The sequence below is a fragment of the Melanotaenia boesemani genome, chromosome 12, assembly GCF_017639745.1.
Source record: "Melanotaenia boesemani isolate fMelBoe1 chromosome 12, fMelBoe1.pri, whole genome shotgun sequence".
NCBI classification, from domain to species: Eukaryota; Metazoa; Chordata; class Actinopteri; order Atheriniformes; family Melanotaeniidae; genus Melanotaenia; species Melanotaenia boesemani.
Genome location: NC_055693.1, coordinates 14,543,618 through 14,570,883, shown reverse-complemented (window position 1 = coordinate 14,570,883; position 27,266 = coordinate 14,543,618). Strand labels below are relative to the sequence as shown.

Here is a 27,266-nt window from a genome sequence, read left to right as displayed (position 1 = left end):
CTTTTTCTCTCCCTTCAGTGGTGAGAGCGGTTCAGGGAAAACTGAGGCATGTAAGCACATCGTGAGACACCTGACAGCTCGCTGCAGCCCCAAAGGCTTTGCTTTAGAGCCCAGAATGAAACACGTAAGTCTAAATGTGTCAAGATGTTTGTCTAGTTTTGCACGCCAGTCAGTGGGCAGATCTCCTGCAGGCAAACATCCTGAAAACATGCACTGATTTTACGCCCTCAGCTTGATTTATGGATCATTTCGTTGCTCTTAGAGGCATGACACATTTTCATAGTTTTTCTTTTTGTCAGTCCTCATTGTGGGCGGCTGTAGCTCAGGAGGAAGAGCAGTTTTCTGCTAACTGGAAAGTCAGTGGATCGATTCCAGGCTTACCCTGACTACATGCCGAACTGTCCCTGGGCAAAACACTGAATGAATTGCTTCCTGATGTGTCTATCAGGGTTTGAATGCAAATAATAAGATAAAGAGAAAGCACTTAGTATGTAAAGTAAGTGCTGTATATGTGAATGGGTGAATGTTACATATAGTGTAAAAGCATTAATTTTCTGATATATATATATATATATATATATATAAGTTACTCAGATGACCACTACATCTCCTCTTTTGGGTCAAAATCTAGTCTTGGTATGTTTCTGTTGTGTAAAGCAACATTCATCTGCTTTGTACTCAGATATTTAGTCAATGTGATGTGTATAAAAAGGAGTGTGTAGTCTGGGAGTGTTGCCATCTGATGAAGTCATCGTTATGTAGCCAATATCTGGGTCAGCTTATCATTCTGGGACACGAACTATCAAATACTGAGATAATGGAGGCATACTGACATCTAGTGGTAGACAACTGAAAAGATGAAGGATTCCGTTTTGTCTTGTCTGTAAGAGAGATATTTTACTTTGTGTGCATATAACTTTATTGGGAAAAAATGCAGTTTTACTCCACAATGAAATAATTTCTTAATGGCATAGCCAAGCTTTAACAACATGCCTTGTTTGGTTCTCTTTCTAGGTCAACTGTATTCTGGAAGCCTTTGGTCATGCCAAGACTCAGAGGAACAGCAACTCAAGCCGTTTTATTGAGCTGCTAACCATCCAATACTGTGAAAAAAGAAGGGCAATGCTCAGAGGTAGTCTTCACTTCTGTTGCAAGAACTTTACTAATTTTTATTCTATTTATTTTTTATCTGCATCACGGCAAAACCAAAGCACACATGATTCAGTAAGGCACTATATAGTCAAGTGTTTGGCAATGAAATACCAGCAGGGAGCAGTAAAGGCTCTTGGATCCACTGTTATGATTACTACTTTACTCCAGTTAATTTGATCACTCAGCATTGGCCATTCAGTAAAAGCCAAAGAATAAATATTTACTACTGCTACCTGCCATGAGGAAATGTAGTTTACTCACTTTTATTATTAATTTCTTACTTACTAACAAAAACCATGTTTGATATTTAAGCCCGCGTGTACACCTACATGTTGGAAAAGTCTCGTCTCGTCCACCTGCCTCCTCAACAACACAACTTCAGAATCTTCTACCTGATGGCTGAGGGCCTTTCAGCTGAGGAGAAGAGTGCACTTTACCTCAACAATGTCCTGGCTCATAGGTATGTGGCAGACAAGTACAGCACATTTACGTCAGTGAGGCAAACAGACCTCATGCCGAAATGTGGTACTCTCCAAACCATGACTGGAACTGTGTGTAAACCCACTGAAACTTTCTTGAAAATATTTTGTTACAATGTCCTTCTTAATTAAACCTAAACTTGTATTCAGACTGCATTTTTGTAATTTTCTGAAATATTAGTTAAAGACACATCCTTCTGTCTTTTTTAATTGCCAGGTATCTTAGTGGAGGACTTCCAGGAGAGACCCCTCCAGTAGCCACAGCTTCAGCCCAGAGCAGGGAACATCTGGCAGCAGTCAAACAAGCCCTGCGAGCCCTGGGGTTCAACAAGCAGGTATCGATTGAAACTTTCTGGGTAACCAAACACAACTGAAAAGATGTAGAAGGGTTGAAGTCATAAACCCTGATTAGGTTGCTATGATTTGTACTTCCCTTTTCCTGGCCACATGACAGTCCCCAAATCTCCAATTTATCCACAGTAATGGTTTGGGACTTTTTTTTTAAATCAGAATGATGCAGTAATACCTGGTAGATGATGACATGGTCTCACACAATTTCCCAAATACACTACTGAATAACAAAGCATTGATTGGTGGGAAAAGATGACACTGAGCACGTGGAGGAGCCTCTATCAATCATCTACACAAAGTTCTGAATGTGTGACCAAATGCGGAGGATATTTAATATAGCATGGCTGTTGTGTGCATTGGTACAGTTTGTCCTGTGCACCACCAGCTGTGTTCCCAGCCCATTATCAGGTTCTATTTATAGATACCCAGCCAGCATTTATCAGCAGTGAGTGACCATCATCTCACCTTTTAATTCAGCCACAGCCAGTACAAGCAGGCAAGGCATAAGGGATAGAAGAATAGAGCAAAGGATAGTGGTATTATCAGAGGGCACTGTTGTCCACTGGATAAGAGACCAAGGTGGGTGGGGGAGCGTTAGTGGAAGTGATGGACCACCCATTGGTCTCTGTCTAAGCTCTCATCAGGAGACGACTCCCAGTCCAGACCCAAAGGTCAATCGTCATTAATGCTCCCTATCGTTTTTTTTTTTTTCTTTCCCTCGCTCTCTTTTTTCTCCTCCCTAAGCGGGGGGGTTGCACTGTGTATAGAGTGTCAGACAGAGACTAATGCTTGTGTTTATCTCCAAGATATCAGCTCCAATATCCTGCCTTGAGAGAGTGAACACACAGACATATTCACACAGGCCCACAAGCACACATCCTTAAACTCAGACCCCCCCTCCCCTCAGAGATTCAGAGCAGCAGTATAATGGGGGTATTCCATTAAGTGTCCTCTACTGAAGGGCGCAGAGGAAGGGAGAGTGTGAAAGAGGAAGAGTAAATGGGGAGGGGAGGATTGATCCTCCTTTTTGCATAATGCTATATATTCTAAGATGATGTTGCAATAATTGTTCTGCATTTACAGAACTATGCTAAAGTTTCAAACAGGCGTGTAAAACACCTCTACTAACATACATTCTAGCTGCAAAGTGGAATAAATAAAGGAAAATCATATTCAAATCAATTATGTTTTAAAGGCCTTTTGCCTTTAAAACATAATTCTTCTAGGTTAGGTTGCACACAGTTGTTGAAGGAACTCGACAGGTAGGTTGGCATAAACATCCAGGAGAACTAAGCTCAGATTTTCTGCGGATGTAGGCTGATTCAAATCCCTCTGTCTCCTAATGTAATCCCAGGCACGCTTGATGAGGTTGAAATCAGGGCTCTGTGTGGGCCATGCCATCACTTCCAGGAATCCTTGTTCTTTGTTTGTGAAGAGAGTTCTTAATGACTCTGTATCTGCTGTATGTTTGAGGTTGTCCAATCAAAAGTCTCCCTGATGGTATTATATCATGGATAAGGATCTGCTTATATTCCTCAGCACTGAGGACAACCTTAACTGTCACATTGTTTTCCTCAGAAAATGTCTTTCTTTTTTCTCTGAAATACTGAAATACATGTTATCTTAAAAGATATCCCCTGTGTCTTTTTTTGTTTGTTTGTTTAAACCAACAATTGCCCTTGTTTGCTGCTCATGTAAGTTAGCTCTGTTTGAGCTTGTATCCTATTTTTTTTCTCTTACTAACCTACTTTCTCCTTCTCTTCTTCCCACTTTCTCTCTGTTAGGAGGTCGACTCAGTGTTTACGCTGCTCTCTGCTGTGCTCCATATTGGGGACCTACGTTTCACTGCGCTGACAGATGCCAATACAGCTTTCCCTTCTGACCTGCAGCTGCTGGAGAGAGGTCAGTGCCCCTGTCACAGCTGGGCCCAGATCCCCACCTTTTGAGGTGATGGCCCTGAATGAGGAGGGTGGAGTGCCTCATGCCCCCTCCTCCTTTTTACCACATCCTTGTAGCTACTCCTTCACTGTTTCCCAGCTTTCCAGCGGTAGCTAAAGGCCAGAGCGTCACCTGTTTGGTAAGCAGTGTTTTCTGCCAAAATGTAACAAAAGAGAGTGTCAGACACATTCCCCACTGTTGGGGTGAGTGTTTTCTATTCTCTGCCTTGTTCTGCCATTACACACCCACTCCATGTGCTCTGGTGACCCCTGACCTTTTGTTAGATGGTAAACAAATGACATCAGCACCTCAACGGGAAGGAGCTGGTCACTGTCGGGGAGTCGTAATGCCATGGCTGGTGATGTCAGCAAAGAGTTTCATCACCTGTTTTTGCTGCTTGTTTATGGATTCTGCTCAGAAGTTCGGTGATGACTAACTGCTGCCAGCTCTGCCAATCAGTTAAGCAGGATTTAGTGTAGCAGAGTTCAGCTTGTTGTGCTGTCAGAGTGATGTCATCATCAGAGCAATGCCAGGCAGACTGAGCTCTGGGATGTTATCAGCACTACCTTACTGTTGCTTAGTCGATGTTTAATACTGTTATTTTGATGTTTGTCATCATGCCACATACTCTGTCTGATGTCTCTCTCCCTGTGTGTCTTCCTCGCCATAGTTGCTGGATTGTTGCAGGTGTCATCCAATGACTTAAGCATTGCTCTCACATCAGATGTTCAGTACATTAAAGGTACAAATTTTCTATCTTTTGCCATTTCTATTTTATTGCTATATTTTTCTGCAAAGACATGCAGTGGAAAAACCTGAACACCCTATCATAGATAAAAATAGTGCATTTCAAGTTTTTACTGCAAAATAATCATGGCCTTTAATTGATTGGGTATGACTCTAAACACATTTTTCTCATTTTTTGAATCGAGATTTATTAATTATCTTAATTTATGGTTAATTCCATTCAATATATATTGCAGACTCAGGGTCTAAGATGGATGCCTAGGACTTTTTTTTAATCAGTTTTCTTACAGCAAATATGATCCAAATATTGAAATGCCAAAATAATTGATTCCATGTCCTTTTTGTGTCAGGTGATATTATTACTCGACGCCACACGGTAGAGATGTCAGAGCATTACAGAGACCAGCTTGCTAAAGCCATCTATGGACGCCTCTTCAGTTATCTGGTCAACAGTATCAACGACTACCTTCAGGGACAAGATGACTGCATTGGGTATGGCTGTCTGTGTGTATGTGTGTATGCTCCACATTTATCTGTTTCAAGGAGTGTTTTTTACTATGTAACTATGAAAAAAATACTATTCTGTTGATATATGTTATCTTAAACACCACCATTGAAATATATCTGTCATTGCGCATATGCAACCACTCTTTCAGGGCCTGTGGAGTGTTTAACAGCTATAATGTTCTGTGACTCATAGTTTGGAGTGAAGGTTTGTAATAGTTTACATAGCAGGACATGCACGTTTAAGCATGTACACTGAAATGTGACAGGGGCAGAAATGCAGAGCACACCCAAGGTTTTATGTGCAAATCTTGCACTAAAAACACACACAAAAACCTATATACACACACGCCCAGGTGAAGGTCACGAGATCCTCGTGTCATTGATGTTGTGGAGTCTTATCGAGCTTTGATTGATAACCCACGCTGCGTCTCCTGGAATGTGTTTGTGCTTTGCCTTGTTTACAGGCCAACCGCAGAATGTAATACATTTGGTAACCACGCACTCATGGCACACCCCCTATTAGATGTTATTGCACACACACACAGGCATGATGGTGACTGTGAGAGTAACACAGAGGACAAGTTCTCAACCCATTCTTGCAAAATAAAAAAAGTGGTATTATGATGCATATGTTTCTGTCTGTTTATGTCTTCCAGCAATCCTGCCATGGAATTAGGGATCCTGGACATGTTTGGGTTTGAAGAATTTCAAAGGAATTGTTTTGAACAGGTGGGATGGTGTTTTTTATAATTCAGATATTATGTCACTTAAATCAAATTCCAGTTGCTATCCTGAGCTTCAGAAATCTCTTTGAATAATATAAGCTATAGTAATTTCAAACAGATCCTATTCAAATTGTTGAAATATTTGGAAGTCTTATCTCTTTTAGCCCGACATTTTTGTGTGTAATTGTAATGAATGAGCTGAGGTCTGTGGCTGACTGTGGCGTGATTTTCAGCTGTCCTCAGATGAACTGACGACTGACACAATGATTGTCTATGTGCAAATTGTAGGCAGCCTGAGGCCAGTCTATGTGTGTGTGTGAGTGTGTATGCATGTGTGTCAGGGATGGAAAGACAAAAAGGGGAAAAAAAGGAAAAAATAAATTTTTAGAAAACATAAAACACAACAAAACTTTAGAAAAAACTATTTTTCAATGATTTTAACCAAAGAGAAAACCCAGCATTTTAAAAAACATATTTTCTGAAGCATAACAGCAAACAAACAGGAAACCCAATTATTTTTTTGTACACACAGAAAATAAATCATTTTAGTTTTCTCTTCATAGATGTGTTTACCAAAGTGCATTCTGTTGTAGTCATGTCTTGCACCAGAGGGCCACAAATCAATACAAATATCACTACAAATCCTTGGTGATATCTGATTTAAAAATAAACCCTCAATCCATTGAAATTTGCAAAGAAAAGTTACCTTTGTTTCAGGAATTCATGTTAACATTTTTTTTTTTTTTTTTGGGGGTTAAACAGTAAATTAGATCAAACTTAGAAAGGGTTGTACAGTTATTTTTAATATGCAGCAGTGTGGCTCAAATTCCATGTTAATCTATTTGTGGTGCTCAGAGTTCAGCAAAGTGCACAGTAGAATTAAACTGGTGCACATCGTTTAGTCATTTTCTATTTTCATCTTCTGTACTGTAGATATAACATTCTTTATAATACAGAGAATAATTGTATGAGAATTTTCATATTTTTCTGTTCAGGCATGTCTCTGTGTGTGTGTGTTTGTAATCCATAGTGCTCAAGAGGCTAAGTGCTTATTCCTGCCATTCAAAGCTTAGACTTCCTCCCTGTGGAGCTACTGGTTTCTCCCAGCTTTTATTAAGGGCAGTGTGTGTTTGTCTTTGCTTTTGGGAGTGTGTGTGATTTTGATGTTTGTGTGGCACTAGAATAAGTGATTTTACTTATATGGATCTTTCTAATCCGAAGGAATGAAAGGATTTGTGTAACCTTTTTTCCTCAGGTCATGGAAAGTACTTAAAAAGAAAAGAAAAACAAAAAAAAAGGTGGAAGGATAACAGACAAAACCAAACAGACTTTTATAGTTAGTGTATGTTTGCCATTCATAATTACCTATAAATATCACCCTGCTCAAATCACACTCATTACCTGCCACCCACAGAAGAGACAAAGAGGAGCAACTTAGGATAAACGAAGGTGATGATCTCGCACAGTACATAACAGTGACAAACAGGCTCTGACTTGTTTGTACACTCATGTACGTGCATATGAAAAATGAGCACAAGCACACTTCACATGCGCAGCATGATCAGGGTTATTAGAGCTTGTTAATTAGAACTGTGTTCATCAGGTTGTGTTGTACCTGCTCAGCACTTTGCTAATGAGCTAACTCAATCAACCACCTGCTGGGGCTAAGCTTTTAATGGGCTAGACTAACTGGGAGATAAACAATAGACAAGTACCAGTGAAAGAAAAACATGGGTACCACCGCCTTCACCATGAAACATCACACCTACTGTAGATCTGCACTTCTCAGTCAGAGCTGCAAAGATCATGGTGTTTTGTTTACTTGGTTTTTTGTTTTGTTTTTTTTTCTTCTGGTTTTCTTTCTATTTAATTGATTCAACTGGGATGGTTACTGGCTTGGTTTAGTCATAAAACTACAGAAGGGAGGGAAAATATGACACTACATGATGCATTAATTCCTTATTAATCCGAAGCTTTGATAGCGTGTTGTTGCTAATTGTTTGTTCAGCTTCTCTGTCTGCACTTGTCAAGTTGTGGCTTTGCAAATTGATGCTGATGGACTTCAGATACACCTATGGCAAGGCCACTAATGCACTTAGCTGGCATCACACCAGTCTGTCTGTTGGTAACATTGCTCTTACAGCACTGTGCAAACATTTGAGTCACCCCTTATTTATTATATATTTACTTCCAAGGAGCTGGAGTTTCTTGTAATATTACAGTGGTCTTGAGCAATAGTTGTACAGGATTTATGGAGGTCTTAAAAGTTTTTTCTTTTGATAGTGGCTGCTTTTCCCTTCATTTTTAGTCCAGTCATTTATATCTAAATGAGTATTTTGGTTTTCTAAATCGCTTAATGGAACCGAAAACGAGTGATCTGTAAATCATTCACACATTAAAAAGGCATCTAAATCAAGGGATGAACCAGTGTTGTGACTACACAACTGACAACTGAGTAAAACATGAATTTTAAAATTTATCTTTAAGCATTTTGTTACTTGTAGGTTGTTGTAAACACAAAATTAGTTTCCATTTTTCACCCAAAACCTTTTTCACCAACAGAGTAATTCTAAAGATCTATGAGCTGAAAGTTTGGCTTTTCTCAGTATGACACAAAGTATGTCGAGGAGGATAAGTAGACGACAAAAGAAAGTGTCAAGCCTAAAAAACACTATTTACACTAGAAGAACTGTTTGTGTTTAAGACATAATGAAAAAAGCAGACTTGACACAGGACCTGAGTAAGTCGAGGACCTTCAGCTGATCCATCTGCCTGATGTCTTAGATTTGGTGTCCATGGAAGGGTGACTGTCAAGAAGCCATTCTTAAAAAGGGGAAACAGGGAAATAAAAGTGGAGGTATGCCAAATGACACAAGAACTGAACTGAAAATCAGTAACAGCTCTGATGGAGTGATGAATTCTCCCCAAAGCCCAGGCGGCAACATTGTTGAAGCCATGTGGAATCACCTTAATAGGTAACAGTACAAAAGACAAGAGAGGTTGTCTAAGAGTGTGCAGATTGTGTTGAAGAATAAAGTTGCTCAAACCAAATATTGACTTTCAAGCTTGTTAGAATTGTACAAACTCAGTTTTTGCCTCATAAACTATGTTTTATTTGCACTTCCACATATTCTAATAAATCCCTGTGTCTGTTTCCGGGAAATATATGAAAAGGAGTGACTAAAGGCTTTTACACAGCACTGCATGTTTTGTTTTCCATGTTGGAACATAAACAGGAAATTTAAAAGCAGAAGACAAAACCTCTTGGTTGACACTTTTCTAAAGAGCTAAAATGTTCATGTCCAGACTGCAACTGTAAGAGTATTTTGTGTCCTGTTTGGATTCAGAAGAAGCCTGCAACTAAATTTGTCAGCATACCCAGTGAATCTTTTCATTATCTTCATTAAGCCTAACACACACAGAACAGTTATTATCACCTTGGTAAGTCAGTCCAGAATTTTCATGTGTTTATGTAAAAGGTGTTGGCATCAATGATCACCTGCAAACGCCTCCATTTCACACAAAAAAAGCAATCATCTTAAGCAAAACTTTAAAGTTTCTGCAGCAATAGAAGGGAGGAGCGCACAGTAAAAAAATGTGTGAATGCATAATAATCGGTGTCCTTGCATTAAGACAAAAATGGTTTTGATTGTAATTACTAAGATTATTAAGATTGTAAATGCTAAGATTCTTGTAAATCTTATAATAAACAACAGCAAGGCTTTACTGCTTAAACAAGTTGCTGGCTCTCCTATTACACCACCCTTTTCTCCTTGTGTTGCTTTTCCGAGAGAATTGTAGGCAGTGGTAGTTCTATGTGCATGTGTTGATATCTTTCAAGAACCAGCAGGCTAAGTTTGCAGCATGAGTTCACATGATGTTCAAATCTGTAAAAACCTGAGGTGACCTATCTAAGTCCAAACAATGTGTTGCAGCTGTTTTCAATGCAGTTTCATATCCCATATTGTTTCACCTCTTGTTACATCAAGTCACAATTACCTTCCCACTAGATGAAGAAGCTTGTGTTTTACTTTGTCCAAAAGGCCTCTGTAAGTGTGTGCACAAAGTGTTCCTGTTCATGTTGGCTTCACATCTACTGTTACGTGATAAGTCATTTCATTCATGCCCCATTGATTTTTCTATTTGCACTACATCAGGTTATGTTTGAGATTGTATTTGTGCCTTTGTTTGCTTTAAAAACATTCAGCTCTGAGGAGCTACACCACATGTGCAGGAGTATGTGTTTAACGTGTGGTGTGTGTGCTGTGTGCATTCCAGCTGTGCGTGAACATGACCAACGAGCGGCTGAGGCAGTATGTCTCTGAGGTGCTATTCCAGCAAGAGCAGGCTGAGTGTCTGCAGGAGGGCATCGCCATGGAGACTCCCCGCTCCCCCAGCAACCAACCCACCGTACTGGACTTCTTTCTTCAGGTAGTGTTTGCCTCTGGTCCGTTTGAACTCTATATGGGATTCATTACTGCAAGCCCATTCGCTGCTTCCATCACTGTTTTTAACTGCTTTCACTGTTTAAAAAATCACATCTATAATGTGGTAAAGTTGTGTGCCACATGGCTACATATCCTTATATTGTACCAAGTAACCTGAATATAATTCCCCTTCTCACCCAGCATCCAGACTATTTTTCTGTTTGTATTATATATCAGTATCGACCCAAAAAGCACTGAAACAAAGGAATATGACTGAATCTACTTTACATCAGAGAGCAAGCTCTACCCTTGGGATCAATACAAGTGTCATGAAGAATAATGTATTACCAGGATCAAATGTGCTTTGTAAATATGACCAACATAAATAACATGTGCACATCTGTTTGTTCCTGCACCAGAAGCCTCAGGGACTGCTGTTTGTGTTGGATGAGGAGAGCCAGAGCTTGAGGCCTGCAGAGCAGAACCTGTACAAGAGGCTGTCGGCCCAGCTGGACTCAAGCCCGATTCATGGGCTTGCTCTCTCTACCAAGGATGGTAATGGCAACCCCCCACCCAAAGACCAAGGTCCAGCCTTTACAGTCAACCACTTTGCAGGACAGGTAAGTCTGTTTAACAAATAGAAAATGCCTTATGTTATATAATGTTTTAAGTATGGAACAACAGCAAATGAGATCTTCATCATGGTTTTTTTCTTATTACAGTAGATCATTATATCTTTTTTTGGCCTGTGTTACACCTTTATCCTCCTGGCACTTAATGCTAAAACAAGAAAATCAGTTATAATCGTGTTTCTACTTTTTATGTTTACTTAAAGTTGCACATTAGGAAAGGTTGACTGAAACTACAAATCTTTGATTAAAGTATTTTAGCCTGTTTTGAGAAAGAGTTAATGGATGTTTGAGAATAATTAGAAATAGATAATGCTAATCAGTTCATTTAACCATCAAAACTTACCAGTTCAATTCTTCAGTAATCAGCTGTTTCTGCCTCCATAACCAACATAGCTGATTATTTAAAAAAAAATCACTTTGTTTTAAGCAGAAAAAAAATTATATAAAATCTTTTTGTTTTCTAATATATGACCAAAATATTATTTGGTGCCTTCTTCATTGTAGTTTGTTTTACAATCAACAACCACAGCTCAGTCAGCCATGTAACATTATAAAAGGTACTACTTACAACATTTACCATGAACGTACCATCTTCACTGAAGCAACATTTAAAAAAAAATTCAAATAGGTAATACAAAGGAAATATGTTAATATAACACATGTAAACATTAAAACAAAATAACCATTTTCTCATTTCATCTGAAAAAAGTATCAGAGAAGAGATATTCAACATAAAATAGTTGTGCATGCTGTACGTATGCCTGAAGTGTGTTTTATGTTTGCCTTACTTATTCTCTATGTGACTGTTATATTTAATGGCATTTTCTGCTAATCTAACAATCTTTTTTTTTCTGCTGGAAAAAATAGTCAAATATTTTTAGTGATTTGATTTCATAAATGTGAACACTGATATAGATTCAGGCCGTACATGCTTTACATCTGTATATGTTTAATGAGAAAGAGGTCAGTGAGTTATCACCTTAATGAAGGACATGTTTTAGGCTTTTTCATCTCCTGGGAAGAAATTGACATGACTTCTACAATAATAATCTTTCAGGCAATTACAATTTATGTTTTAGAATTGGAAAAAAAACACTGAACAAAACATTAACAATATCCCCTGGTGGGATCATTTAAGTTTAGCAGACTGTTGTATATTTACTGACTTTAGATAAGATAAAGTTTATTTAAAAAGTTGTTTGTAATACTTTTTGATATACAGTCTGTAGTTTCATAATTTGTATGAAACCATGTGTTTATGTATTTGGAAAGAGATGAGGAGAAAGGGTAGATTGTTCATTAAGAACTTTATAGTTGCATTATATGAAGGCAGTAATAAGGTAATATAGATTATTTATGCTGCTGTATGGTAGTTATGCTCATTTAGAATGTAACCGTTATAATAATCAACAACAAAACATATTGTCAACAGGGTGAATATTTTCTATGTGCTTCTACACCTCGAAGCCAAAAGAAACCTCTAATTTACAATGTAAATTTGTTTTCTGACATCTGCATCAAGCCACATGTGTAGAGTGAATGTCTTTGTGTGGTTTGTGTTCCTACCAGATTTCATATGACCTCACAGGATCTCTGACAAAAAACAAGGACTCCCTTCCTCAGAATCTCCTGTTTACAATGAAGTGTAAGTACCCAATGAATTACACACATCTGAGCACATTGTGGTGTCAGAGAGCACTTCAACACAAAGATTCACTCTTGTTCAAAACAAGCAGAGCACAAAACCACTCCTTGTCTTAGTTTGGTTGTGTTTGTATGTGTGTGTTTTCTATGCCATATGCAGCAGACATCATCTGTGTATATATTGTCTATAGAAGCTGCCAGATGTGGGTGTTGTGGCGAGCAGGAGACAAACGCTCGTTGTGTGACTGCCAGCGTAGTCTTGCGTCCAGCAGCCTAATTGCTATAATTTCCATGATGAGGCTAATCTTCTAAAGCCTGGCCCTTCACTCATGCTTGGCTGTTATCCCTCGGTGTGACAAGTCGATGCATCACTGCCTTTCATCCACATGCAGACATATACTTTTTTTTCCTCAAGTGTACCACCTCTCCTTACTTGTGTTAAAGTGAAGACTAATAAGAGGTTTGTGGGCTCTATGTACATTACAGCACTATGCTGATCGTACTGAACATGGTACCCAGTAGGGGTGTGTATGATATGTATAACGATATGTATAAGCAAGACCATATATACTGCGATTTGTCTTTTCCAGAATTTAACGGTAAAAGCTGTCACAGCATAGTAAACACTCCAAGCTGTTACATGCTTGACATCAGCTTACTGAATACGAAAAGAGAGATCTTCATTTCAGTACAGAATAAATAAATACCTGTTCTTTATGTATAAGATAAATAAAGAAATTTAAAATCTGCCAATAAAGTTATCCCTGTAGCATCAGACATCCCACCACTTAAGTGCAATATAAACAGCTCAATATACAACAAATAGTCATACATATATAGAATATATCAATTTCTGATTTCAAAGTATCATCAAAAGAAAGTATCTTTGGTGCAAAATCAAAACACAACACTTTTACTATAATCCTGTTAACATGTGCATCTATATAAATCAAATATTAAAGTGCTGAGGATTCTTCAAATAAACAAAAAAAGTCAAGTTTAAATGCCACACACAAAATAACCACCACTGTTGATGATCGCATATACAGTGAATTGTTGATAAAAAAAAATAATAAAAATCGATACAGTGCTTTTAAATATCGATATGGTATCACCTCACAAAATATCACAATATTTCAGTATATCAATATTTTCTTACACCCTTAGAACCAATAATATGTTGTTTTATTAAAATTTTATTCAACTTTATTGAACAGAAAATGTACATGACATCAGTCTAATGGAGTCATGTCAGGGAAAAAGCAAATACACAACAAAACAAAGGAGAGATGACATCAAAATGCATTTATACAGTTTATGTGACATAAGTATTTACAATATTCCCATTTCCTCATACTTTTACTCTGTGATATAAGTGAATGTGCTAATAAATTTGAAAACGGATTCATTTTTTTTAACTGTTTTTTTATCTGGTTTGGGCATTTTAATAGCTTATTTGAGACTCATTTCTATACAGAACGGTCATTTGTGTCCTTTTGTCAATGCAGAAAGGACAAAAATGAGCAGGCAGACTTCTCCCAAATTTTACAGGACTGACTGTAGTCATTACTTCATCTAATTATGTTCCAGCAGGCTCGTGCAGTGCATTTGGTATCATGACTACATTAAATTTCCTCACTGACCCTCATATAATTTTATATCCGACCCCTAGACATATTTCCTGAGGAAATGGCTTAGATTTTTGTTGAATATAAATCCATCATTGTCATTGTGCAGTACAGAAATGTAAAGAAAAGACAAATGAGAAAATTACTAGTCTTAAAGTTTTGTCACTACAAGGCATATTAAAACAGTTAGAGAAGAGAAACTTTATAAAATAACGTTGAAATTTATTTCACTTTTTTATTTACTAAAAATGATACTTTTGTGATATGGAAGTAGACCAATAGATGGCATATGTTTAAGAAAAGATTTAAGGCATGAACAACTAAAAGACTGAGAAGGTATTATGTGCATATTGGTTTCTGAATGGTTGGTGTGACCATTAATTGCAATAAGGGAAAGAAATACTCTTTTCTGTAGTATAATAGCGTCATACAGATAACCTTACATTGTTCACCTCTACATATCAGGTGGTAACTTAAATTTAACTTAACTTTACAATTTAGATTAGGCCGTTTAGGGTCAGTCTTAGCCAAGAGCAATTAAGTTTTTATCTGTTTGTTCCATCCACAAAGGGCCAGAATTTTTACCTTTGTTTTGTTCTTTGGAAACAGTCCTTCATTGAGCTACAATTTGTTAATGCAGAAATGTGCAATACCTCCACTCATTATCTGTGTCTTATCTTTGGCTTAAGTGACCTCTTATTTCAGTCCATGTCATTTCAAAGCTCTCTCTGTAATATATACTAAGGACTCTGTGATTTTCTTTTCTTTTCAAATTGTAAAATTTGGTTCAGTTTCAATTAATTACCATCTATTCTGTAGCTGGTTCATTCATGTCCACTGGAGTTCCATGATTCTATTTACCATAAGTGTTCATTGATCATTGTCTTTAACCTCCACTGACATCTTTCTGCATGTTAACTTATTTTGATTAAAAATGTTTCTGAACTTATTAAAAGACAAAAAGAGCATGCATTTATTTCCATTACAACTTATGGACCGTGCTAAATATAAAGACACATTTTCATCTATATGTTCACTTATTAGTTGAAAAGGGTCATGTTAACACAAATACTCTGATGAAGTTTGTAGTTTGTACCCAGTGTACTGAAGATAATCCTTTATGAGTCTTGCTGTTTTTGTTATTGTAATGTTGGGTCCAATCAGACACCTCCAGCTGTCCATCAATAGCAGCTTTGGAGCTGTGAGTAAAATCTTTGGACCCATGTTTTTTTTTAACGTACCAAATTCCTACCATTATCCTCAACCCTCTCTCTTTTTCTGGTTCTTCTTTCTCAGACCCTCATATGAGAGCCACTCACCCACTTTCACACACACATTGTTTGAATGAGCTCATTGTTGTTGTGGACCACTCCACGTGTTGCAGGCTGACATGGTCCACCCCCTCTTGTTGCCTGACTGATTGTTTACGTGCAGCTTAACTCTACATTTTCTCTCCTCTCTCTTCTCCTCTCACCCCTTTTTCCCTTCCTTGGTCACATTCTCCCCACTATATTTTCTTCGTCTTTTCTTCCCTTATTTATTTATTTTTTCCTCTCTACATTGTCCCCCTCCCTCCTTCTTTCTCCACCAATGCTGTTGCTTCTTTTACCCTAATTTTCCTCCCTTTCTGCATGTGTGTGCTCTGTGCCCTACAGCCAGTGCAAGCTTGTTACTTCAGCAGCTCTTCCAGTCCAAGCTGACTCAAACTGGTTCTCTGGTGCCAGCAGCCCAGGGCCGCATGGGGCTGAGAGGGCCTAAAGCAGCCTTGCTGCTTCACAGAATGCCATCAGCCTCCCTTATCAATGCCACTTCTATCCCCCAACAGCCCCGGAGGTATCATGATCTTACTAAGGTAAAGTATGTTATTCAGTCAGTTGCCTTTCGTCCAACTTGAACACATTTTTGAGCATCAGTGTATCCCCATTTCAGTGTATCCCAGAAGATTTTAGGTCAAACATTTGCTCTTAAATGCACTGATAAGGCTACTGTTTAAAGCTGAATGCACAAATAACAAAGCAGACAGGAGCCTTTTGTACCGAGTGACTGTTCATCAATGGAAAAACAGGGACAGTATTTTTAGAATAAATACGTCTAATTTAAGCAATGTCCCACCACTCATCTATATATAAACCTCTGGGAATTGAATTTGTTTGTCCAACCATGTGAGAGAATAAAACCTCTCAAGAATGCATACACATGCACATTAAGTTAATGTCTTGGAAATGGCTGTTTATTTCCTCAACCATTAAAACAAATGGAAAAAAACACAATACCTACCCCCCCAACCCAAAAAGAAAAATACAGTGTAGTTGTGCACATATGCGAGTGAGAAGCTTTGTTGGTTGTGTAACCTCCAGGAGGTCTCTCTCTGTGGTTCATTAGCCATCTAGCGCAAATGCTTACATAAGGCCCCTTTCACCTCCCTGATCTGTCCACGCAGCCTTATACGGTAACATTAGGTAATATTGCTGTGCTGTTGTGTAAGACTGTAAATACAATATCATAGCACAGTAAATGCCATGGGTCTTGTTGGGCTTTAAAGCATAAAAGCCATAACAAGGACTGAATTCTCCACTGGGGCTATTTAGTGTAATTGCAAACACTCCATACAGCATTAAAGATGCCATCAGCATGATTTTATTTTCTATTTAAAACCACACAATCAAACTTGAAAATATGTATTATAATATTCCTCAGCAGCTTTTTGGAGTAAGCTGCTCAGCTTTCTGATCTGTTTTCTATATGATCTCTTCACATTGCCAGATCTTGAAGAAAAAAGGCTCAAGCTCCTTCCTCCAGCGACTGGAGCGCTGTGGGCCCATCACAGCGGCCGTCCAGCTGAGGGTACGAACTGTTTCCATTCTAATTATTAGAAAAGAACATCTAAATTTCCTGGCTGCAGAATTTGTTCATTTTGTGTTTGGATGCGTTATGTTTTGAAGGAGGCAAGACCAGTGTGTTCTTGTTGCCTTTGACATTTTTTTTAATTAATCTGTTTCCATTGTTACTTGCAAGCATCTGGATTAAATCTTACTTTAAAACAAACACACTTGTATGTTGAGATTCAAGGATTTGTTGTAGTTTAGTTCTTATCTCAAGCAATCACTGCATTTATTGTGTCCCTCACAATAGTCCTCACAGCCTTTGCAGTGATGAAACCCTAAGACCTACTCAGTGTAGGGTGCTGTGATTTCATAACTATATAAAGCAACAAGAATATTCAGTTAGCAGAGAGCAGCTCAGCGTCTGTTGGTGACGCAAGAAGGCTGAAATGTGGTTCTGAGGAGCAGTACCTTTGGTCTGAATGAAACCAGTGTGTTGCACAATCAGAGTTGTGGATTTGTGGTCGACGAACCCCTCAGGGAATGGCAGGAAAAGAGAGTGTGGGCTGAGGAATGATGCTGTACCAAACCAAACACGAAGCCGTCCACATGAATGAATGAACAGTGAACAACAGCCACTGTGTTCTGTGTGCATACATTTCTGTGTGCTTGCGCACATTTGGAGAGAGGATGGCAATGTGAATGCTGATGGTTTTAAAGATGAGAGGTTTGGTACTGAGTATTGTACTTAAGGCTGTGTGTTGGATACCGCAGACTGATGTCAGTTTGAAAACAGAGAAAAAGACAGATGTAAGAGTTTACGCACGTCTTTGTGACCTTGGATGCAGTATCTTTGAATTCAGCATTTAAAGACAAGCTCCTTCAAACACCCTAAGAAAGAGAAAAGAGCTCTTTGTGTTTTTGCTTCCTTTAGAGGAAATACGTGCACCCAAATGTCAGACCACTTTGTCAGTAACACAATGTAATGTCACACAATAAAAACACATAAAAAACCCCAAGGATCCTTTTTGTCCTTCTAAATTACTAACCATACATTAATAAATGTTCTTGCTTATGCTGCTGTAAAATAACCTATTAGTGTCTTTAAATATTCCTCTTTTCCTTTATCTCTCCTTTAGAACTCTCTTTCAGAGCTTATGAGTAAACTGCAGACCTGTACTCCCCACTTTGTGGAGTGTGTGCGCCCCAACTCCAGCAGTCAGCCAGACAGTTTTGACAGCTTCCATGTGTCTACTCAGCTGCAATACATCGGGGTACTTGAGATGGTGCGAGTGATCCGTTACGGATACCCCGTCCGCCTGTCCTTTCCAGGCTTCCTCAGCAGGTCAGTTTCAGAGCCCATTGTGTAATAAAGACTGCAGCAACTGTCAAAACTTGTCCTCTTAAAGTACCGTCCTCGCTCTGCATGATTCATTCACTTCTTCTCTCCCAGAATCTTCTTTAAAGGGCCGCTCTTAAAGATGATGGATCGCTCTGCTTCTTCTCTTTGTCTCTCACTGCTCTCAATTGTACAGATACATTACACTCCCAGCGGGTCAGTGTGGTCTCTGTCGCGTTAGGTATGACAGGTCCAACAGGTCAAAGCGAGCCGAACATTTGACAGCATGTGCTTTCTGTGCGCCTGCAATAGAATGTGTGAACATGGTCTGCAGGACCACACAATCACATGTACAGACACATTTAAAAGTCAAGGCAACCCTTTTGTTATAAGAGCAGTTAGACTTTTCCCTTTTACTTTATTTTTTACTGTGATGGAAGACTATAAATGCCAGTATCACATTTCTCAAGTCAGCCTGACACACAGGCTTTTAACCAGTCAGTTGTGTGTAAGGTCACTATGTTCCAGACTTGAGTTTTCGAAACTGTTACTCCCTATCAGCTGCTTTCTCAATACTTTACTGTGTTCCTGTGTGATCCCCTCTAGCCTTTTTGGTGTGTCTGGTTTTCCTCTTTTTTGTTAAGAAGCTGAAAGAATGGCATGATCAGTGAAGCCACCTGTCTTTCTTTTTTTTCTATCTCTCATAGCCCTTCACAGTTTCTGTTTCTATTCATATTTTACTCCTTTTTCTTGGAGTTCGGTAGCACTGAGGGGGTTTTTGCTTTAACCCTTTAAGGCCTGACCCATGACAAATTGATAAGAAATGTCCATTTTTTTTAAATTGGGGTCTTTATTCAGCCCTTTAACAAAATGTAACAAAAAGATTACCTTTTTTTAAACATATCACATATTGCTATGTGATATGTTAAAATTATTATACTGTGATTTTCTGCTTCCTTGTATCTATTCGGGGGCTGAAAATAAGCATCAGATTGGGTTCAACAGGAGTTTGAGTAATTTTTTTTTATCATAAACTGATGCAAAAGGTCTCAGAATTTGTATTTATCAAATATATCATGTTGGGCTCTTAAGGTATAAGTCTCTTTGTCACTCTTAGTCTCCCATCCTCAGTCCATCCCTCAGCTTCTCTCTTTCTGTCTCTCTCTTTTTGAGGATAAAGGGATTAACATGAACATTCCTGCCAGATAATATAAGAAGACAAAGCTGGTCACATGATCCTTCCACCCCTAAAAGTTTCCATTACTCTGCTGTAAATATTATCCCATCACCACACACGCTCTCCATAGTTGGACTGTAAATGCCATCATATCCCAAATTTGTCAAAAGAAGGCAAGGGTCTTTTCCATGACTATTACTCATATTAATGAGGTTTCACATAATTATCTAAATAAAATTAAGGTAGTAAAGTAAATAAGTCCAAATGTAAACAAAGACGACAGCCCACACTCCAATTTGATAAGTAATCCTGAATTATCTTTTAATGAAACATTTATTACTTAACATGTCCACAGATTCATAAACAACAAAAGGGAAAGCAGAGATGTGGCCAGACAACAAGGGAACAAAATAAATAAATAAAAAAAAGAAATAAGGATCTTAATGGAAAAAGAATTCTGCTAACTTTTTCATTGTGTGGAACTTCAGGTTAAAGTTAGCTCAGCCAAATATACCAATCCTGGAGTACATTGAAGCTTAATGAAGATCATAATATTAAGTTGATGTTATTTAAAAAGATTTATTTAGAAAGATATTCAGTGTGTTTACATGACATTAGAAGAAATTGAATGATTGTATTAGTGTAACTAAAACTACAATGCATGTAAACATGCCATTGTTTTAAATCTAATTTCTTAAAGTCAGTGTAATAGATATTTCTCTTGGGGAGGAATTACTTTGGCATGGATATGTTCATTTGGACCCAAACAGGCCAATCCAGTCTATGCATTCACCATGATTCTTGTCCCATATTTTGACCCTGAAAAGTTTAAACTACGCAGAAGAAGAAAGAATCAAATAAACTGAAAAAAATATTTACAACATGTACATATTGTACAGCGATGTAAGGCTGTCCAATTTACTGTGGTACCAATTTGCCACCATCTGAATTTTTTATATCTGCAGTGTGATTGGTCAACAGCAAACAGACTGATGCTAAGTCAATTAAAGGAGGCATATTGCTACCTATACAGAGTCTCACACATTTCAATCAACAAATTCCACGGTTGCTTTGTATTGCTTGTATACTGGGATAAGTACAGTGGCCCATTAAATGGCCTGGTTGAGCTATGACCATACAGCTTGACTTACCTGTGGATGTAAACGTAGTGACAGATTCACCGGTGTTTATTTTGGGTGCTCCAGTTTGTAAAGCTGAAGTATTTTGACCGTACCATTTCTAATAATGGCCTCAGAAAGCAGAAACCCTTTTTTGTTCTATTTACTTCCGTTTAACAGTTCAAACTACATCCTCCATCCATAAAATTACCATCAATGAGAAAAACAACTTATTAATGTGTTTTAGAGGTCTACTGTAAAAATAATTTTCCCCAGTTTGTTGCAGCTTTTCTTGGAAGCTCCTGCCTGAAATGCTCTTAGATTTAAAAGCGTCTCAAAAGCACGAGACAACTGCTTATTCTGTTTAAATGTGGTGGAAGAACAAAAAACTTGATTACAAAGAGACCAAATTCCTCTGTGGGAAACAGAATCTGTCTTTGGCATATCTTTTTTGCTGTCTCGGTCTCTGGTATAGTTAGTGAGAAAAACAAATTTGATTGATTCATGCAGTTTTTGAGCTACTTTGCTAAATGTCAGTAGTAGTTGGACGAGTCCACAGCTGTTTACAGTAAGAGGACTTTGTGGTTGTTCAGACAGACTGAAGACATTACAACTTTCTTCCCAAGTAAATACATTATGCTACTGAAGGTTTGAGCTCAGATAATATGATGTGAACATGTAAAACCTGGATAATTTATTCTAGAGAATACAGAAGTAGAATTTTTTTCTTCTTCTTCTTTTTTGGCATTGTTTCATGAGCCATATGTGAATGAGCATGTGTTTTGTGTGTGTCCAGTATGTGGGTTTGTGAGACAGTTTGAAGCAACCATGTGTTGGAAGATAATCTCTTTTAGTTGTGGGTGTGACCACCAGATAACTCTGCATCAAAAAGGTCAATGGGTTGCTGGCAAGAGGACTTGTAACTGTTGCTGGACTGGGCATAAATCAGCGAGTGAAGAGGAATGCTGAAGAGCTGACACCCATACGGGAGAAAGAAAGCATGTGTGTTTCTGTTGAAGCGGTCAGACAAAGGTTGAGGCAAATTTAATTGCACTGTTGTGATGCACTGGCCTAAAGTCAGAGCCAGAAATTAGAATCATACTCTGATTAATCTTGACATTTTTGGAAGCCACAAGGGAAATTCTTGCAAACCAGCTCAAACGGTCACTTGGATTCAAGGCTAAACCGATTAGATTTTAATGGTCAAAGATTGAGGTCACTGAAACCTCTCAGAACACATGTTTGACCATAACTGAGCTTGTGAATGTGATATCTCAAAATACATGAAGAATTTCTGCAACTCTGGCACAAATGCCCATTTAGATTCAAGGATGAGCTGCTTAGATTTTGTGGCTCAAAGATCAAGAGCTCACAATTATTCTTTCTCAGAAATCTAACAACTAAAAAAAAAAAACACTTAAAGAAAATTCATCTGGAACAAACTGCCTCACAAAATATGTTTCTTTAATTATGACAATATTTAATGGAGATATGATTCATAACTATACAAACAGACAAAATAATGTCTGGACAGGCATTGATGTGAAACAAAACCTGGAGAAAAAGGAGATGTGAAAGGGCCGTTACAAGAAGTAATTTAGGATTAGTAACTGCTTCAGTAATTTGACAATCAGGACAAAGACTAACCTTAAATTTCATTAAGAGCACAATTAGCCTAAGAATGAAATACAGCTAGGATACCAACTGGTCTAAAGGCGTAAATACAAGACTACTCATCTCCCTTCTGATGCTGCAGCAGATTTGTAGAAATTGTAGCATTATTGGTTAATACTGTTTTAAACTCAGTATAAACATCATAGTAAACTAAACATAAGAGACTGCACTTCTGTCTACTCTCTGGTAACACAAGCAGAATTCTAGACAGTGTTACTGGTAACTGTTGTTTAGAACCTACATCTTTAATTGCACTAATGTACTTCCTTTTGAAATATTACTGGTGTGCATTAAACATAATGCATTACTGCCCAGCGATAATTTGTGTGTATATTGCATGTGTCTTGTGTTTTGTGTTCATAGTGGAGTTTTTACGTACATGGATCAGCCGAGACTCTCTGTTCTGCTGCTTATACATTAAAGCCAAGCTTAATTTAAGTGGCTGCTACTCACAAAGACACCAGTAATCCCAGCCCAAGTGCCATACATCTCTCTGTGTCTCGCCTGCACTGGGCTCAGCACAGACGAGGCCAATAAATGAACAAAGCTTTAGCCAAGGGAACTGCCGCAGAGCGGGGGTGGACCTCTCTGCTGTCTCCAAAGAGCTCTTTCTCACTAAAGTTTCCATTATTTCCTCACATCCTCTCTTTTCTAAACCACTGGGTTTTTTTTTCTTTTGCCTCCTTCCAGATCATTTTATTCTATTTATTTACATTTTTCAATAAAGTCTGTCACTCCCCATTTTACTTTAATGCCAGTTTTGTCTTTTTTTTTTAATTTCTTTTTCAATTTGTCACTCATTTAAAACAGGTCCTGGCCCTTAACTAATCAAAATGACAGGCCAATAAATCAGCCATTAATCTTGATGTTGCTATATGCTCTTGAAGGAAAACAGAATAGTGCGCTTACACAAATGCACTTGCACTCTGGAGCCACGCAGACCTCTTCAGTTAGTCATAGTGGCTGCCGTAGGCGAATTACATTAGTGCCCTGGTAACCAGAGTGATTTATGAGGAAATCTGTTTTACCGTTGCTTTTATTTGTCTTTTATGATACACTATGTGTTTTGTGACCAGGTTTATTTTCTGCCAATGTGTAAGGTCAAATACAGCCACTTGAACTTTGTTTCTTCAAATCCCAGCCTTCTGTGTGTTTAACCTCCTTAGTTCTTAATGAAACTATGGTATATGGGGAAGATGAATCAGGATTTACAGAGCAAGTCACCACTGTAGTTAACAAGCATATAGGTCATATTTTTATGTGGCTTTTTTTTTTCCAAGTGGCTTTTCATTATCGTCAATTGATGAACATTTTAGGGTTATTGAATTACCTGTAGGAGGATATCCGTAATTCAGTCTGACTACTGTGTCTAAATATCCATGACTAAACACTGATAATAGACTTTGATGAGCACATCTGAGAACATCTTCAGAGAGAAAGTGAGAAATTGAATTATAGGGTATATGGCCTTCACCACATCCGTAGGGTCATTTGGACCATTGGTGGCCCTTTGGTAACAGAGTTCCATGTTAGTACTTCGTAGCCCTCTATTTAAACATGTATCAAAGGGGTTATTTCACTTCCTTGACTCCACATGAACCCCTTGGGTCTTGTAAAAGCAGGGACCATCGATAGTTTTCATATCCTCATAGGAGAGGTCACAGGTTTACAGAGTTCCTTTGTGTTTTATGGGCCCAAGGGGACATTGTAAGTTGTCTGCTGGGCTGGTGTTTCTGTGAAGACAGAAGGTGAGGCAGAGTTCAGATGGACCCTGCTTCTGCAAATCAAACACATCCAGCATTCACGTGAACTCATTCACTCACTATTGACAGCTCAAGTAGTTTATGTTTCCAGCCATCTGCTTGTTATGTTTGCCTCATCACATGTTTGACATCATCAGCAGGTCCCTCCTCTCACCGACAAGAGACCCAATAATTTTTTTTTTTTCCAATATTTATATTGGATTTTTGCATTATCCTTAATTATTAGAGCTATTTATCAATTATTTGCTTTACAGTTTAACAGCACTAATAGAAAACCTTTACATAAAACCTATGCCAGCATCATCCAGAGCAGCTAGCCACTAAACTTTTATTTTCATTTAAAAATTTAGACAATGATTTTTATTTTGTCAAAACTTCAGCACAGTTATGTTTATAACTAAAATTTAGATAGCAGCTCTAAATGTATTTTTTTTATGCCTTAGATTAGGCCCCACTGAAGGTGAGCATTTTTGAATGTGAGAAATTGAATTTTTAATTTAGTCACATAATGTTTACGTCAGCAAGTCCTTCTTCATCAACTAACAAATGTCGTCTGGATATATACAATCAGAACTTACAACTCACATAAAAACGTTTGCAATTAGGTGTACTGAGAGTTATATAGCTCACCGTCTGTGACTCCTTCACCATCTCGATACAAACAAACCACTGACTCAATCCAGCTGACTATTCACAGCAAGCGTTGCCTGGGACAACAGCAATAAGAACAGATGCTGTTTGGCTGTATAACCCTACTGACCTTTGAACCCATTGTTTCCAAAAGAGGCAGTCATTACGTTTCGTCTGAATTTCTCAACTCAGCAAGTTTATCTCTGCAGCTTTATTGTCTTTGTTGTCCTCAGATATAAAGACCTTGTGGTCCCAATTTTGGGAGACAAGAAGAAATGGTCAGCAGAGGAGAGATGTCGCTCAGTTCTGCAGCAGTCGAAACTCCAAGGATGGCAGGTGTGTTTGTTGTCTCCATCACTAACAAAAGATTTGCCAAATGAAATAATCCCTGACCCTGTGTTTGAAAGATCCCATGGAATCTTGACAGCTCGTTCCAGCTGTCCAGCTTCATCATAAATCTGCTCTTACGCACACACACACACACACACACACACACACACATATGTCTGAACGCACTCACACAGCATGGATCCCTCCACCCCCCTCTTCTCTATGCTGTCTGCCCGACTGCTGTTGTGTCTGAATGCGTGACCCTCCAGGTCATACACGCATACACACTCCCACACAATGCCCTGCAGACAGTTTTCATGCAGTCCTGTTTTACACACACACTGCTTCTATATGTAGCTTGTGTTGCAGTAAATGGTGTGATCAGTGGAGGTATGCTACCCTCAGAATTCCATGCATCTATGTTGACCCCCCCAAGCGACCTCTAAACCCAAGAAGTGAATGCATACTCAACATGCAAATTCACACCCTGATCAAACTCCACACCCTCTTATTATCATAAATTATTGCTACATCAGTGGTCTCCCACCTCCAAAGCAGCAGACTCTTCTGAGATTTTCACCAGACTCTGCATGCTACTAGTTGATGCTCAGAATAATGGCTGTCTGATGATTAAATATTTGTAAATGTCTATACATATACATATATATGTTGATGAGATTGTATATTTTGCCATATGTGTGTAGATGGGCAACAGTAAAGTGTTTCTCAGATACTGGCAAGCAGACCAGCTCAACGACCGCTGCTACCAGCTTCATAAAAAGATCATCACCTGTCAGAAAGGTAACATCCAAATAACAACTAACCAATAGCCAACATTCTTGATCTACGATATGTCTTTGTGTCTCTAACACCTGTGATGTTTTTGTCTTTCCTTTTGATGCCTCAGTGGTTCGTGGTTGGTTGGCCAGACAGCGGGTCCATCGCAGGCTGTCATTGCAGCACAAAGAGGAATGCAGTGTGCAGCGCTTCCTGCAGGGAGCAGAAGACATGGGGCTGCGAACTTACGACCAGCTGGTCATCCAAAATGCATCCGACATTGCGCGAGAGAGTGACCGTCTGCGATGTCATGGTAACAGCCTTCACAACATGCTTGGCAATAGCCCACCACTTGGTGAGAGGCCCGAGCCAGTAGGCAAGGAGGAGGATCAGCCAGTCAGGAGGTAAATCAACAAATACCTCCGCAAGTTAAACACCTCTAATCTAATCTAAGGATTTTTTTTTTCTTTTTTTTTTTATGAATAGATAATAGACCTCCACCAACTTACCAGTAACAGCTGCAGCAATTAGTCCACATATCAAGCAGTCAATTTACAGAAAATTAATTGGAAAAAAATTTAAAGGTAAAGACTTATTCTTGATGTTTACCATGTAAAGAATCGAAAATGTTTAGTGGTTAAAGATATTTTAGATTTTGCAGTCAAAGAAAGAAAGTGAGAAATCTGACTTTCAAGGGAAGAACAAGCAAATTAATCTTTAAGCTGTAGTAGAACAGTGACGATAATTATTAGTTGCAGTCCAGTAGCTGTTTACCTCGCTACTTATTATCATAATCAATCAAAGCCTTTCCAGATGGAATAACGTCCATGGTGATTGTAGCATTGCTTAGTTTTGGAAAGTAACAATCTGTAATTTCTGTCATTGGCAAGATTTATGACTATATGAAGGAATCATTTGCCTTCCTAAAGGTGTGTGTGTTAAATCATGTGTGCATGTTTTCTGCATGTGTGTGCCAATGTCTGCACAGTATGTGTTTTGTGATTAATGGTGTCATTCTATACCTGTTTGCTGGAGACTTTTAATTGTGAGCTTTATGATGGATGGTCAGATAATGAGCTATGTTATCAGATTGTATTGTGTTGCACCTATAGATTACTGTTTCAGTCTCCACCTCATTCTACATTAGACTGGGATGAGGTGGAGGAAATGGGATAAGTCTGAAGGGCTGGGTTAAAAGCATGTAACAGATGTTATGAGGCTTTTCAGAGACGATGTAAAAACGAATGGCTATTTTGAAAAGTATCCCTAGACTTGCATACATTTCTGCACCAATAAGCCCATAAATATGAGTTCATTCAATATTTTTATTCTATCTGCAGAGCATAGCTCAAGAAATTAATCTATTTTATTTTGTTATTTCGTTTTCTGTTTTGGAGGAAACAGCA

The 27,266-nt window shown here is 38.4% G+C and overlaps 1 protein-coding gene across 5 annotated transcripts in view; it reads left to right on the top strand.

Moving 5' to 3' along the window:
* myo16 (myosin XVI) overlaps positions 1–27,266 on the top strand; it is a 123,448-nt gene that overhangs the window by 55,329 nt on the left and 40,853 nt on the right. For all 5 annotated transcript variants that reach the window (XR_006012248.1, XM_042001833.1, XM_042001831.1 and 2 more), the window contains exons 14-30: positions 19–124; positions 1,015–1,132; positions 1,465–1,612; positions 1,849–1,966; positions 3,767–3,884; positions 4,591–4,662; positions 5,018–5,159; positions 5,831–5,903; positions 10,178–10,330; positions 10,746–10,946; positions 12,528–12,603; positions 15,886–16,082; positions 16,994–17,074; positions 18,192–18,397; positions 24,987–25,089; positions 25,788–25,884; positions 25,991–26,264. Coding sequence is in view for 4 of the 5 variants with exons in the window: in XM_042001833.1 (XP_041857767.1) it covers positions 19–124; positions 1,015–1,132; positions 1,465–1,612; positions 1,849–1,966; positions 3,767–3,884; positions 4,591–4,662; positions 5,018–5,159; positions 5,831–5,903; positions 10,178–10,330; positions 10,746–10,946; positions 12,528–12,603; positions 15,886–16,082; positions 16,994–17,074; positions 18,192–18,397; positions 24,987–25,089; positions 25,788–25,884; positions 25,991–26,264 (2,283 nt within the window). In the remaining variant the exon portion in view is untranslated. The remainder of the gene's footprint in view (positions 1–18; positions 125–1,014; positions 1,133–1,464; positions 1,613–1,848; positions 1,967–3,766; positions 3,885–4,590; positions 4,663–5,017; positions 5,160–5,830; positions 5,904–10,177; positions 10,331–10,745; positions 10,947–12,527; positions 12,604–15,885; positions 16,083–16,993; positions 17,075–18,191; positions 18,398–24,986; positions 25,090–25,787; positions 25,885–25,990; positions 26,265–27,266) is intronic.